We start from the raw sequence: 12738 nt of genomic DNA on the forward strand, positions 1-12738 counted from the left end.
GGCTCAGAGAGGGGCAGGGACTTGTCCATCCCTCCCGTCTCACCCGTTTCCCGTCTACTTTTACTGCATTCCAGCCCAGTGGAATTGGCTGTCCCTTGAACTCATCACCCCGCTGCTGTCGTACCCACCCCCCACTGCTCCCCACCCCTGGAATTCCCTACCCTAGTTCCCTTCAGGACACAGCTCACCCATCAGGTCTTCTCTAAGCTCTGCCCAAAGAGCCTCCCACTCCATCATTCCCAGTCTTTTTTTTTTTTTTTAATAAATTTATTTATTTATTTTTGGCTACGCTGGGTCTTTGTTGCTGTGCGCAGGCTTTCTCTAGTTGCAGCGAGGGGTGGCTACTCTTTGTTGCGGTGCACGGGCTTCTCATTGTGGTGGCTACTCTTTGTTGTGGAGCATGGGCTCTAGGAACGCGGGCTCAGTATTTGTGGCTCGCGGGCTCCAGAGCGCAGGCTCAGTAGCTGTGGCGCATGGGCTTAGCTGCTCCACGGCATGTGGGATCTTCCCGGACCAGGGCACGAACCTGTGTTCCTTGCATTGGCAGGCAGATTCTTAACCACTGCGCCACCAGGGAAGTCCCCCATTCCCAGTCTTAGAATCCCATTCCCTCCAGCAATGGCCACAATCAGTAATGACTCTGCCTGTTTACTTGTTCTTGTTTGTCTCCCCAGCCAGACTCTGTACTCCACGAGGACAGGGTCTATCTGTCTTTCTCGTCCCTATATTTCTAGTAGTTGGCATGGTTTCTGACACGTCGTAGTGGATGAGGAATAGATGAATGTCCGTAACTATCAGACACATCTATGGAGTGCTGTAGTCTATGATGCAGTTTTGTTGTCTTGCTTCCCTCCCCTTTTTCTTAGCCAACTCCTAGTTTAAACCTTCCCTCTTCCCTGAGCCCTCAGGGCCACCTGCTGTTTCCCTGTGGCAGCCCTGTTCTTCCTGGGTTGTAGATAGCGTTTTCCGAGACTGTCTCCACCACACTGTAATCTCCAAGAGGACAGGGAGCTGGTTTGCCACATTTCACCGTGGACTGCCCAGGACCCTGCACAGCAACCGCTAAAGTGGATCGCTGAATGACTGACCCTGAGCATGCGCAGTTCTGTGACTACCACGGTGGGGGAGGAGGGGCGTGGGGGGGTGGACTTGGGGGGGTGGGGTACCTGTACTTTCCTGCCCTACACAGTCTCCTTCCCTTCCCCCCAGTAAGCCAGCCACCCCCGCGATATTACCCTTCTCCTGGGGCCTCAGGGGCCTGCCCATTTGGGGCAGCTTGGACTTGCACAGACCCATCCTGCCAGCAGCCCATGGGGTGATCGCGCCCCATCCCCACCTAGGCCCTGACCCCTCCTGGCTCGGTTCAACGTCCCAAGGGCCCCTGGCCCGATCATTTGGCGAGACGATAGGGTTACCCCCGGGGTTAGGGGTAAGAAATGAACCCGAAAGTGGCTCAGGTAGTGCCGCAGCAGTTGGGTGCGAAGAAGGCCTCGGTTGCTGTGGTAACGCAGCCTCCTCTGACTCATTTCCGGAGCGGAATAGCGCGTGCGCAAAGGCGTCCAAGAGCCCAAGAGCTGGGCGAGTTTCTCCCTCCCCTCCCAAGATGCCCGCGGTGGTAAGTGGGACGTCACGTGGGGGGGCGTTCCCACGCGGCGTGATGGGGGTTATCGGCGCTATATATTGCGGTCAGCCAGCGCTCCAGGTGTAGAAAGAGTTGTCTTTAGCTCAGAGTCGGCTTCCGCGACTCGGCCTGCTAGAGAGCTTCGCTTCCGGTATAGGCGGCCGCGCAGGCGCAGGTGTGGCACTAGAGGCCTCCGAGGTTGACCGCTGACCCAGTGCCGCCTCCGGATTGATTTTCCCAGATCTGCTGTACCCCGGGCTTGGTGTCCTCTATCGGAGCCAGAGGCCCGACACCTTGAGGGTGGCTTCCGCGGGACCGAGGGACGCGGACCCCGGGGAAGGCGGAAAGGACGAGGTTCGGACCGGTCCCCGACCATCGCCCATCGCCCATGGCGGCCCTCGTAAGTGTGCGGCGAGGCGGCTCGGGGGGGTCCAGGTGGTGGGTTCTGTAGCTCCTCACTCACCGTCCTGCTTTCTCTCCCCTCAGGGCCCCAGCAGCCAGAATGTCACTGAGTATGTCGTCCGAGTCCCCAAGTAAGTCCCTGACCCTCACCTCCCCCTCTTCCCTCAAAAAGGGATTAAAATCTTCACGAGCCTCCAGACGTGCCTGGCACCTCCTGATTCTCCTTCCAGGGCTGGGGTTGAGCTGAGGCCTCTGGGGCATCACTTTTTTGAATGGAGTGAATGAATGAACGAGTACATTAATATACAGTAAGACGCAGCCCCCTGCCTAGCATTCCCTCTGGCAGGAATGCCAACTGTGACTCTGCTGGGTGGATTCTTTTTGATCCTGCAAAATTCACGTATGGGATTTTCCTCCTTCAGGAGGCATTCCCTGCCTGCCCACCTCCCGGCCCAGGGCTGAGCTCCCAATTATCCCCACATCTTGGGTTCCTAGAAATCTTTGTCCCTTTTCTCTGAATGGGCTTGGGAGTATGGATCCCACTTCTCTGACAGACTGGGAACCTCTGGGTTCTTTTATGGGTCCCCCTGGGTTCTTTTATGGGTCCCCAGCATGAGCGCAGGCACAAAGGGCTGAGCCAGGGAGGGTTTACTGCATGAATGAATGATTGAGCACTGCCTTTTCTTGTCCATTCCAGAAATACCACCAAAAAATATAATATCATGGCTTTCAATGCAGCCGATAAAGTCAACCTCGCTACTTGGAATCAGGTAAGTCCCGTTTCTGAGGGCGTGAGAGAACCTGATCCTGGCCTTGGTGGTTGTAATAGTTGCTTAGTTGTGATAGTAACTAAGGCTTAGTATCCTCAGCTGTCCCTGGGTGGAGCTAAGTGATGACTAAGGCCCAGGCTGAGCTGCTGGGCATCCCTAGGGGTGAGATATGTCTGGCCCTGCAGGAGGTTTCTCCTGAAAGGAGAAGTTGTGTCCACTGATGGGCATTTTTTTTTTTTTTTTTGCAGTATGTGGGCCTCTCACTGTCATGGCCTCTCCCGTCGCGGAGCACAGGCTCCGGACGCGCAGGCCCAGCGGCCACGGCTCACGGGCCTAGCTGCTCTGCGGCACGTGGGATCTTCCCGGACCAGGGCACAAGCCCGCGTCCCCTGTAGAAAGGTCTTTGGAAACTGTCTTAGTTTGTAGAGGCTGCTATAGCAGCATACCAGAGACTGGGTGGTTTATAAACAACAGACACTGATTTATCACAGTTCCAGAGGTTGGAAGTCCAAGATCAAGGTGCCAACAAGATTTGGTGTCTGGTGAGGGTGTGCTTCCTGTTTCATAGCTGGTACATTTTCACTGTGTCCTCACCTGGGAGAAGGGGGACGGAGCTCTCTGGAATCCTTTATAAGGGCGCACATCCCACTCATAAGGCTCCACCCTCATAACCTAATCATCTGCCAAAGGCCCCAGCCCAGATACCATCACACTGGAGATTAGGCTTCAACAAATGCATATTGGGGGAATTCCCTGGTGGTCCAGTGGTTAGGACTCCACGCTTTCACTGCCGAGGGCCGGGGTTCAATCCCTGGTTGGGGAACTAAGATCCCACAAGCTGCGCAGCAAACAAAGCAAAGGCATTTTGGGGGGACACAAACATCCGTCCATAGCAGAAGCCATTAAAGGCTTAGAAACAGAGAACTGTAAAGTGATTTTGCCAATGTGGGGTCGAGGGCAGGTGAAGGGGACAGGGCGGAGGTGAAGGCTCTGGTCCAGGTGAGCCATGATGGGGTTTGGAGCAAACAGGTTATGAGAAGTGGCTGGGTTCTGGGGTTTCTTTCTTTTTCTTTTCTCTTTCTTTTTTTTTGAATTTTATTTACTTATTTATTTTTTATACAGCAGGTTCTTATTAGTTATCTGTTTTTTACATATTAGTGTATATATGTCAGTGCCAATCTTTTTCTTTCTTTCTTCCTTCCTTCCTTTCTTTCTAACTTTTCACTGGGAAATAATTTCAAACTTTCAAAAAGCTGCAAAAATTGACATAATACAGGGCTTGCCCAGATCCCTTCACCCACATTTCACCGAGCGCCTTTTCGCCAACCAGGTGGCTTTGAGTGCCCGCCGCGCAGCTTCGGGGGAGGAAAGGGTGTTGGTGGTGGGATCAGGCCCCCGGATGAGAGGTGTTGCTTCCTGTCCTCCCAGGCCCGGCTGGAACGCGACCTGAGCAACAAGAAGATTTACCAAGAGGAGGAGATGCCTGAGTCGGGCGCCGGCAGCGAGTTCAACCGCAGGCTCCGGGAGGAGGCGCGGAGGAAGAAGTACGGCATAGTCCTCAAGGAGTTCCGGCCCGAGGACCAGCCTTGGCTGCTCCGAGTCAATGGCAAATCAGGCCGGAAGTAAGTGCCGCTCTCGACCCCACTCCGCGGGTGCCCTCGGCTGAACTCTCATGTGCCTGCTGTACAGCGGGAGTAACAGCCCAGGAGTGACAGCTCATCCTCCTGCGAAGGGTTTTACTTGGGTGGATGAGCTGACGGGATGCCCGGGCAGGAGCTCTGAGGGCCGGGATGCCCGAAGCCCGGGCTCTGGTACTGCGGCACCCAGCGAGGGGCCACCTGGGGTTCGGGGGGTGGGGAGGACAGAGGTTAGGGGGATGAAGGGCACTCCGGCAGAACAGCGAGCACGAAGGCACGAAGCGCCGAGCCCTAGGGACTGTCACAGCGCATGACAGTGACAGGGTGGGCAGATGGATAGGGCGGTGGGTGCCAGGCTGCAGCTGGACTGTGGGTGGGCTGGGGCCCAGGGGAGCCTGAAGGCTGTAGGCAGGGAAGGGGCACGCTGTAAGATTGCCTCCACTTGCGGGTGATGCCAGAGGCCAGGAGGGGGCTGGCAGTGGTTCAGCCCCCAGGAAGATTCTGGAGGCATATCCGGAGGGGTCTGACTGTAGGGCCCTGTGCTCTTCACGGCCAGAAAGGACCATGACATGTATAATGCAAAGGAACCCTAAGCCCGCTCTGCAAGGTGGGGAGCTGTGCTTTCCAGATGTGGAAATCCAGGCTCAGACAGTCGAAGGGCCAGCCCAAGGCCTTCCAGCCTCAGATTCTGCTGGGAGGACTCAGGTGGCTCTGGAGAGGGGGTAGGCCTGGGGTTGCAGGGGGGTGTACGAGGGTGGGGCTGGTGCCTCTTCCTCTGGCCGACAGTAACCTTGAACTCCATGCAGGTTCAAGGGCATAAAGAAGGGAGGTGTGACAGAGAACACATCCTACTACATCTTTACCCAGTGCCCTGATGGGGCTTTTGAGGCCTTCCCCGTGCACAACTGGTACAACTTCACGCCGCTGGCCAAGCACCGCACGCTCACGGCCGAGGAGGCCGAGGAGGAGTGGGAGAGGTGAGTGAGGGGGCACGACTGGAAATGAGGTGCATCCCCCGAACATCGTTCCCGGTTGGGAGCTGGGGACTCAGTGGTGACCAAGCCAGATCTCACCAGCCCCTCAGGGAGCTCCCAGTGCAGTGGGGGAATGGACGTGGGACCATCAGGGATGCACGGGGCGGTGCAAGAGCCAGGGATGGGGGAGTGGCTGAGCTGAGCCCTGGAGCAGGAATTGGCGAGCAGGGTGGGGTCTCCCCCGGCCTACATGGCTTCCCCCAGGCAGGTCTCACAGCTGGATCAACTGCTGGTAGAATACACATAAAATAACATTTACCATTTTTAAATGCACAGCTCAGTGGCATTAAGTACGTTCACACTGTCGTGCAGCCATCCGCCCCCTCCATCTCCAGAACTTTCTCATCTTCCCAGACTGAAACTCTGTCCCCATGAAACACTGACTCCCCAGCCCCTCCCGCAGCCCCCGGCCCCCACCATCTACTTCCTGTCTCTGGATCTGAGTCCTCTAGGGAGTGGAATCAGACAGTGTTTGGCCTTTTATGTCTGGTTTATATCACTGAGCATGGTGTCCTCAAGCTTTATCCACATTGTAGTGTGTATCGCTGCTTCATTTTTTAAAAATTTTAATTGTAGTAAAAAAATATGTAAAATGTATCATCTTAACCATTTTTAAGTGTACCATTCAGTGGTGGTAAGTACATTTACATTCTTGTGTAATGGAGCTTCATTCCTGTTTTGTTTTTCCTTCCAGTTTAATGGAGGTGTAATTGACATCCAACACTAAGTTCTAGGTGTACAGCGTAATGATTTGACTTACAATACACCATGAAATGTTTACCACAGTAACTTTTAGTGAACACCCATCATCTCATATAGGTATAAAATAACAGAGAAAGAAAAAAAAATTCTTTCCTCGTGATGCAATCTCTTAGGGTTTACTCTCAAAACTTTCATATATAACGTACAGCAGTGGTAATTAATCATAATCATGTCATACACTATACATCGCTCGTACTTATTTATCTTATAACTGGAAGTTTGTACCTTTTAACCACCTTCATCCAGTTCCCCCTCTTGCCACTTCTGGTAACCACAAATCTGATTCCTTTCTCTGTGAGTTTGCTGGTTGAAGTATCATTGACCTACATCACTATGTTCCTAGTGTACAACCTATTGATTCGATATTTCTATACATTTCAAAATGATCACCACGATGAGTCGAGTTGCATCATCACCATATAAAGATACTGTGTCATCGTTGACTCTGTTCCTATCCTGTACATTTTATCCCCGTGACATTTATTTTGCAACTGAAAGTTTGTACCTCTTAATCTCCCTCACCTATTTCACTCATCCCCTCACTCCTCTTCCCTCTGGCGACCACCTACCTGTTTGTTCCCTGTATCTATGACTCTGTTTCTGTTTTGTTATGTTCGTTCTTTTTTTTTTAATTCCACATATAGTACAGTATTTATCTTCCACATCTTGGCTATTGTAAATAGTGCTGTAATGAACATAGGGGTGCATATATCTTTTTGAGTTAGTGTTTTTCTTTTCTTCGGAAAGACACCCAGAAGTGGAATTTTGGATTGTACGGTAGTTTTAATTTAATCTCCATACTGTTTTCCACAGTGGTTGCACCAATTTACATTCCCACCAACAGTGCACGAGGGTTCCCTTTTCTCCACACCCTCACCAACCTTTGTTATTTGTTGTCTTTTGAAAATAACCATTCTGACTGGTGTGAGGTGATATCTTATTACAGTTTTTTTTTTTTTTTTTTGCGGTACGCGGGCCTCTCACTGCTGTGGCCTCTCCCACCGCAGAGCACAGGCTCCGGACGCGCAGGCTCGGCGGCCGTGGCCCATGGGCCCAGCCGCTCCGCGACATGCGGGATCCTCCTGGACCGGGACACGAACCCGCATCCCCTGCATCGGCAGGTGGACTCCCAACCACTGTGCCACCAGGGAAGCCCTCTTATTACAGTTTGGATTTGCATTTCCCTGATCATTTGTGATGTTGAGCATCTCTTCATGTGTTTGTTGGCATCTGTATGTCTTTTTTGGAAAAATGTCTATTCAGGTCTTCTGCCCATTTTTTTTTTTTTTTTTTTCTCGGTATGCGGGCCTCTCACTGTTGTGGCCTCTCCCATTGCGGAGCACAGGCTCCAGACGCCCAGGCTCAGTGGCCATGACTCACGGGCCCAGCCGCTCTGTGGCATGTGGGATCTTCCCAGACCGGGGCACGAACCCGTGTCCCCTGCATCGGCAGGCGGACTCTCAACCGCTGCGCCACCAGGGAAGCCCTTCTACCCATTTTTTAATCAGGTTGTTTGCTTTTTTCATGTTGAGTTGTATGAGTTCTTTGTATTTTGGATATTAACCCCTTATCAGATATATCATTTGCAAATACCTTCTCCCATTCAGTGGGCAACCTTTTTTGTTTGTTGATGGTTTCCTTCATTGTGCAAAAGCTTTTTAGTTTGGTGTTGCCCTATTTATTTTTGCTCTTGTTTCCCTTGTCTGGGGAGACATATCCAAAAAAATATTGCTAAGACCAATGTCAAAGAGTTTTCTTCTAGAATTTTTATGCTTTCAGGTCTTACATTTAAGTCTTTAATCCATTTTGAGTTTATTTTTGTGTGTGGTGTGAGAGAATAGTCCCATTTTCTCAACACCGTTTATTGAAGAGACTGTCTTCTTTTCATTATATAGTCTTACCTCCTTTGTCATAGATTTATTGACTATATAATGTGCGTTCATTCCTAGACTGTCTATTCTGTTCCATCGGTCTATGTGTTTTTGTGCCAGTACCATACTGTTTTGATGACTGTAGGTTTGTAGTATAGTTTGAGAGCAGGGAGCATGATACCTCCAGCTTTGTTGTTCTTTCTCAAAGTTGTTTTGGCTACTTGGGGTCTTTTGTCTTTTCATAGAAATTTCAGAATTATTTTTTTGGTTCTGTGAAAAATGCCATTGGTGTTTTGATAGGGATTGCATTGACTCTCTAGATTGCCTTGGGTAGAATGGTCGCTTTAACAATATTCATTCTCCCAGTCCATGAGCATGGTGTATCTTTCCATTTGTTCGTGTCATCTTCAATTTCTTTCTTATAGTTTTCTGAGTACAAGTCTTTCACCTCCTCGGTTAGATTTATACCTAGGTATTTTATTCTTTTGGATGCGATTGTAAATGGGATTGTTTTCTTAATTTCTCTTTCTGATAGTTTGTTGTTAGTGTGTAGAAACACAACAGATTTGTATATATTAGTTTTATATCCTGCAGTATCATTTATCAGTTCTAATTGTTTTTTTGGTGGTGTGTTTAGGATTTTCTGTATATAGTATCATGTCATCTGCAGACAGTTTTACTTCTTCCATTCCAATTCGGATTCCTTGTATTTATTTTTTCTTATCTGATGGTTGTGGCTAGGACTTCCAGTACCATGTTGAATACAGCTTCATTCTTTTTTATATACTACCCATGAATTCTGCTCCTGTTGTTATATACAATCCTAAGACTCTCTTTATTTTTAGTATTTTTAAAATTTTTTATAAATTTATTTATTTTTGGCTGTGTTGGGTCTTCGTTGCTGCACACAGGCTTTCTGTAGTTGTGGCAAGCGGGGGCTGCTCTTCGTTGCAGTGCACAGGCTTCTCACTGCATTGGCTTCTCTCGTTGCAGAGCACGGGCTGTAGGCACACGGCTTCAGTAGTTATGGCACACGGGCTCAGTAGTTGTGGCTTGTGGGCTCTAGAGCACAGGCTCAGTAGTTGTGGCGCACGGGCTTAGTTGCTCCGTGGCATGTGGGATCTTCCCGGACCAGGGCTCAAACCCATGTCCCCAGCATTGGCAGGCAGATTCTTAACCACTGCACCATCAGGGAAGTCCCCTAAGACTGTCTTTAAATGCAATCACATTTTTAAAAACTTTCATCAGCACTCTAAATGGAAACACCAGTACCCCCTGCCATTAAAAAGAAGGCACCCATGAACTACAACAAAAGTGACGGATGTGACTGTATCATATGGCCCGATTCTGTTGCCCGAGAGAGGCCCTGAGCCCAAGCGAGGTGCTGGGGCATCAGCATCGCGTGAGGCCTTCTCCTGAGGGACTCTGGGTGGAGCGGGAACTGAAGGAGGGCCAGCTCTCCCTGTGTGATCTCAGGCTGTTGCTGCCACACATGTGCGTCCCCATGTGCGGGGTCAGCTTGTCCCTCTTCTCACCTACATGTGTCTGTGGTTCCCCTCTGGGGAATGCCCGGTGGAAGTGCAGGGTGGCACCCGGGACAAGGCCCAGCTCCTGGAGGCGGGCTCTGGAGCCAGGCCCCTTGTCAGCCCCTGCTGTGCCCCCCACCCACAGGAGAAACAAAGTCCTGAACCACTTCAGCATCATGCAGCAGCGGCGGCTCAAGGACCAGGACCGGGACGAGGAGGACGAGGAGAAGGAGAAGCGTGGGCGCAAGAAGGCCAGTGAGCTGCGTATCCACGACCTGGAGGATGACCTGGAGATGTCCTCTGACGACAGCGAGGCCAGTGGCGAGGAGGGTGAGGCTGGCAGAGCTTCCGTGGCTGGGGTGGTCGGCACAGCTGCCTGATTAGTGCCCGGTCATAATTGATCAAGGTGGCTGTGTGATGACTGAGAGGTTAATGCCCCTGAAAGGAAAACTCGGTTACTCATGGGCCCCTGGGCCCGGGAGCTTGTCCGCTTGGGGAAGCGCCAGGGTTGGTAGGAGGCAGCAGGGAGCCATAGGAAGGCCTCGGCCACAGCCTCAACTGGGGTCTCCAAGGAAACGGCTTAGGACTGGCCAGTTTGAGTCATGCCAGTGGGCTCTGGGCCAAGGCATGGTCTCTGGCTGCCCAGGTGATACAGGGCAGGGATGGTGGCCCTGCGTGTGAGAGAGAAGGGGGTGGTGGGGGTGTGGAGTCGGGTTGGCCTGTGGGTGAGAGGTGCGCCCCTGGGCCAGCTCTTTGCCTCTTAGAGGAATTGGGGCTGGTCCTGGTGTCTCTCCCCAGGAGGCAAAGGCCCCAGAGACATCAGGTGTCATCGGATACACAAAGCGTGAAGTGTGCCCATCCGAGACCCTCCCCTTGTCTCCCCTTCCCCAGGCGGCCGAGCCCTCAAAGCCAAGAAGAAGGCACCACCCAGCAAGGGGGGCAGGAAGAAGAAGAAGAAGAAGGGGTCAGACGACGAGGCCTTTGAGGACAGTGACGACGGGGACTTCGAGGGCCAGGAGGTGGACTACATGTCCGACGGCTCCAGGTGAGGCAGGCAGGAGGCGGGTGTGAGACCCTGGGCCGGCCTGCACACGCACTCCCTCACCCTCTGCCCGCTCTCGTCTGCTCGCCTTGCAGCAGCTCCCAGGACGAGCTGGAGGGCAAGCCCAAGGTCACCCAGCAGGAGGAGGGCCCTAAGGGCGTGGACGAGCAGAGCGAGAGCAGCGAGGAGAGCGAGGAGGAGAAGCCGCCCGAGGAGGACAAGGAGGACGAGGAGGAGAAGAAGGCGCCCACGCCGCAGGACAAGAAGCGGAAGAAAGGTGGGTGCGCCTCCCCCGGCCGTGGCCCAGGCCCCTGATCTGGGATGGGGCTGGGGGGGCGGGGCCTCCGCTCCTGACGCCCCTCCTCTGGCCCCACGCAGACAGCAGCGAGGAGTCGGACAGCTCGGAGGAGAGCGACATCGACAGCGAGGCCTCCTCGGCGCTCTTCATGGCGGTAAGGCCCAGCCCGGGGCGGGGGGACGGCGTGTCCCTCTCCAGACTCACATCCCCAACTCCGGTGTCCCAGAAGAAGAAGACGCCCCCCAAGAGGGAGCGGAAGCAGTCGGGCGGCAGCTCCCGGGGCAACAGCCGGCCCGGCACACCCAGCACGGAGACGGGCAGCACTTCCTCCACCCTGAGGGCGGCCGCCAACAAGCTGGAGCAGGGTGAGTCGCCCCATCCCACCCTGCCCACCTCAACCTCTTGACCCCGTACTTGCCCTCCCTTTCAGCATCCTGTCTGCCTGCCCCTGAACCCCTTGCACATGTAATCCTGGCACCGCCGGTCCGGGGTTCCCCCAGGGGTCCAGCCTCCCCGCCCTGGCTCAGCCCCGCCTCTGCTCCCACAGGGAAGCGGACCAGCGAGACGCCGGCGGCCAAGCGGCTGCGGCTGGACACCGGGCCCCAGAGCCTGTCGGGGAAGTCCACCCCTCAGCCCCAGTCCGGGAAGTCCACTCCCAGCAGCGGGTAAGTTGGCGAGGATGGCAGGAGCAGGGAGGGGGCTTGGGGGGGGCCTCGGAGGGGGCCTTGGTGACGGAGGGCCGCCTGCTGACACCCACCTGCCCACTTCCAGCGACGTGCAGGTGACCGAGGATGCCGTGCGCCGCTACCTGACACGGAAGCCCATGACCACCAAAGACCTGCTGAAAAAGTTCCAGACCAAGAAGACGGGGCTGAGCAGTGAGCAGACGGTGAACGTGCTGGCCCAGATCCTCAAGCGCCTGAACCCCGAGCACAAGATGATCAACGACAAGATGCACTTCTCCCTCAAGGAGTGAGGCTCCCCCGCAATAAACATGCTCTGTTTTCTAGAATCCTCGGGCTCTTGATTCCCACACTCACCACCTCCTCCCACTGCCCGTCTGTCACCCCACCCTCTGCGTCTGAGGACCCCAGTGTTTTCTCCACAGTTTACTTCTCTCAGTCTCCAGTCCCCTGCTTCTGAAACCTCTAGAACTTAATCCTCTCCTTACCCCTCAACCTCCTCCACTGGGCTTCTGCTGGGTGACATCTTTCAGGTCTTCCATTTGACCAGTTCTCTTCAGCTGTGGCTTATCCACCACCTAAACCCATTCAGTACTTAGTTTCCACGTCTGTTTTCCAGTTCTCCAAGTTATCTTTGTTTCTTTCTCAGATCAGCAGGTCTGTTTTGAGTGTCTGGCCCCTTCTGTTTTTGGTCCCTTCTTTTGCAGTTTTAGTTTTAAGCATCCTTGACTTAGAGTCTCCATCACACTCACCTAGGACCTGAAGCTCACGGGCATCCTGCTGTATCCTGACTCCTTTTCATGATCTGTTCTCATGTTTTGGGATCTGGGATGGCGGACTCATGGCCAGCTCGGGCCTCTATCTGTGAGACTCCCGCATGGTCTGCTTTGCAGGCAAGTCCTTCCAGATGGTTTTTGCATACGCTCCCAGCAGGTGCCCCAGAAGTCCTGTCCTGAGCCCATTTTAGGTGTGGTTCTCAGCTTGTGGCTCTGTCCCTACATGGCCACAAAATCCCATACCCGCTTCTTGCTGATCTTGGCATCTGGCCCCTATTTTTCAACTTCCCAGTGATGTTTCTGGGGCTTCCCTTAG

The 12738-nt window shown here is 53.3% G+C and overlaps 1 protein-coding gene across 1 annotated transcript; it reads left to right on the top strand.

The window, feature by feature from the left end:
- Positions 1–1798: 1798 nt before the first annotated feature.
- GTF2F1 (general transcription factor IIF subunit 1) lies at positions 1799–11975 on the top strand. Its single transcript, XM_065873892.1, has 12 exons — positions 1799–2021; positions 2108–2154; positions 2721–2793; positions 4222–4415; positions 5237–5407; positions 9769–9953; positions 10515–10668; positions 10761–10942; positions 11044–11117; positions 11190–11328; positions 11511–11628; positions 11735–11975. The coding sequence occupies exons 1-12, from the start codon at positions 2010–2012 to the stop codon at positions 11937–11939; spliced, it is 1554 nt and encodes a 517-aa protein (XP_065729964.1). The 5' UTR covers positions 1799–2009; the 3' UTR covers positions 11940–11975.
- The last annotated feature ends 763 nt before the right edge of the window (positions 11976–12738 follow it).

This window comes from Phocoena phocoena, chromosome 3, assembly GCF_963924675.1.
Source record: "Phocoena phocoena chromosome 3, mPhoPho1.1, whole genome shotgun sequence".
Lineage (NCBI taxonomy): Eukaryota > Metazoa > Chordata > Mammalia > Artiodactyla > Phocoenidae > Phocoena > Phocoena phocoena.

What these genes read in the sequence shown, in the direction of transcription:
- GTF2F1 (XM_065873892.1), top strand. An exon ending in CGAGGCCAGTGGCGAGGAGG is followed by an intron (nt 9,954 to 10,514) that starts GTGAGGCTGGCA and finishes CCCCTTCCCCAG; the next exon opens with GCGGCCGAGCCCTCAAAGCC. An exon ending in CGCCAACAAGCTGGAGCAGG is followed by an intron (nt 11,329 to 11,510) that starts GTGAGTCGCCCC and finishes CTGCTCCCACAG; the next exon opens with GGAAGCGGACCAGCGAGACG.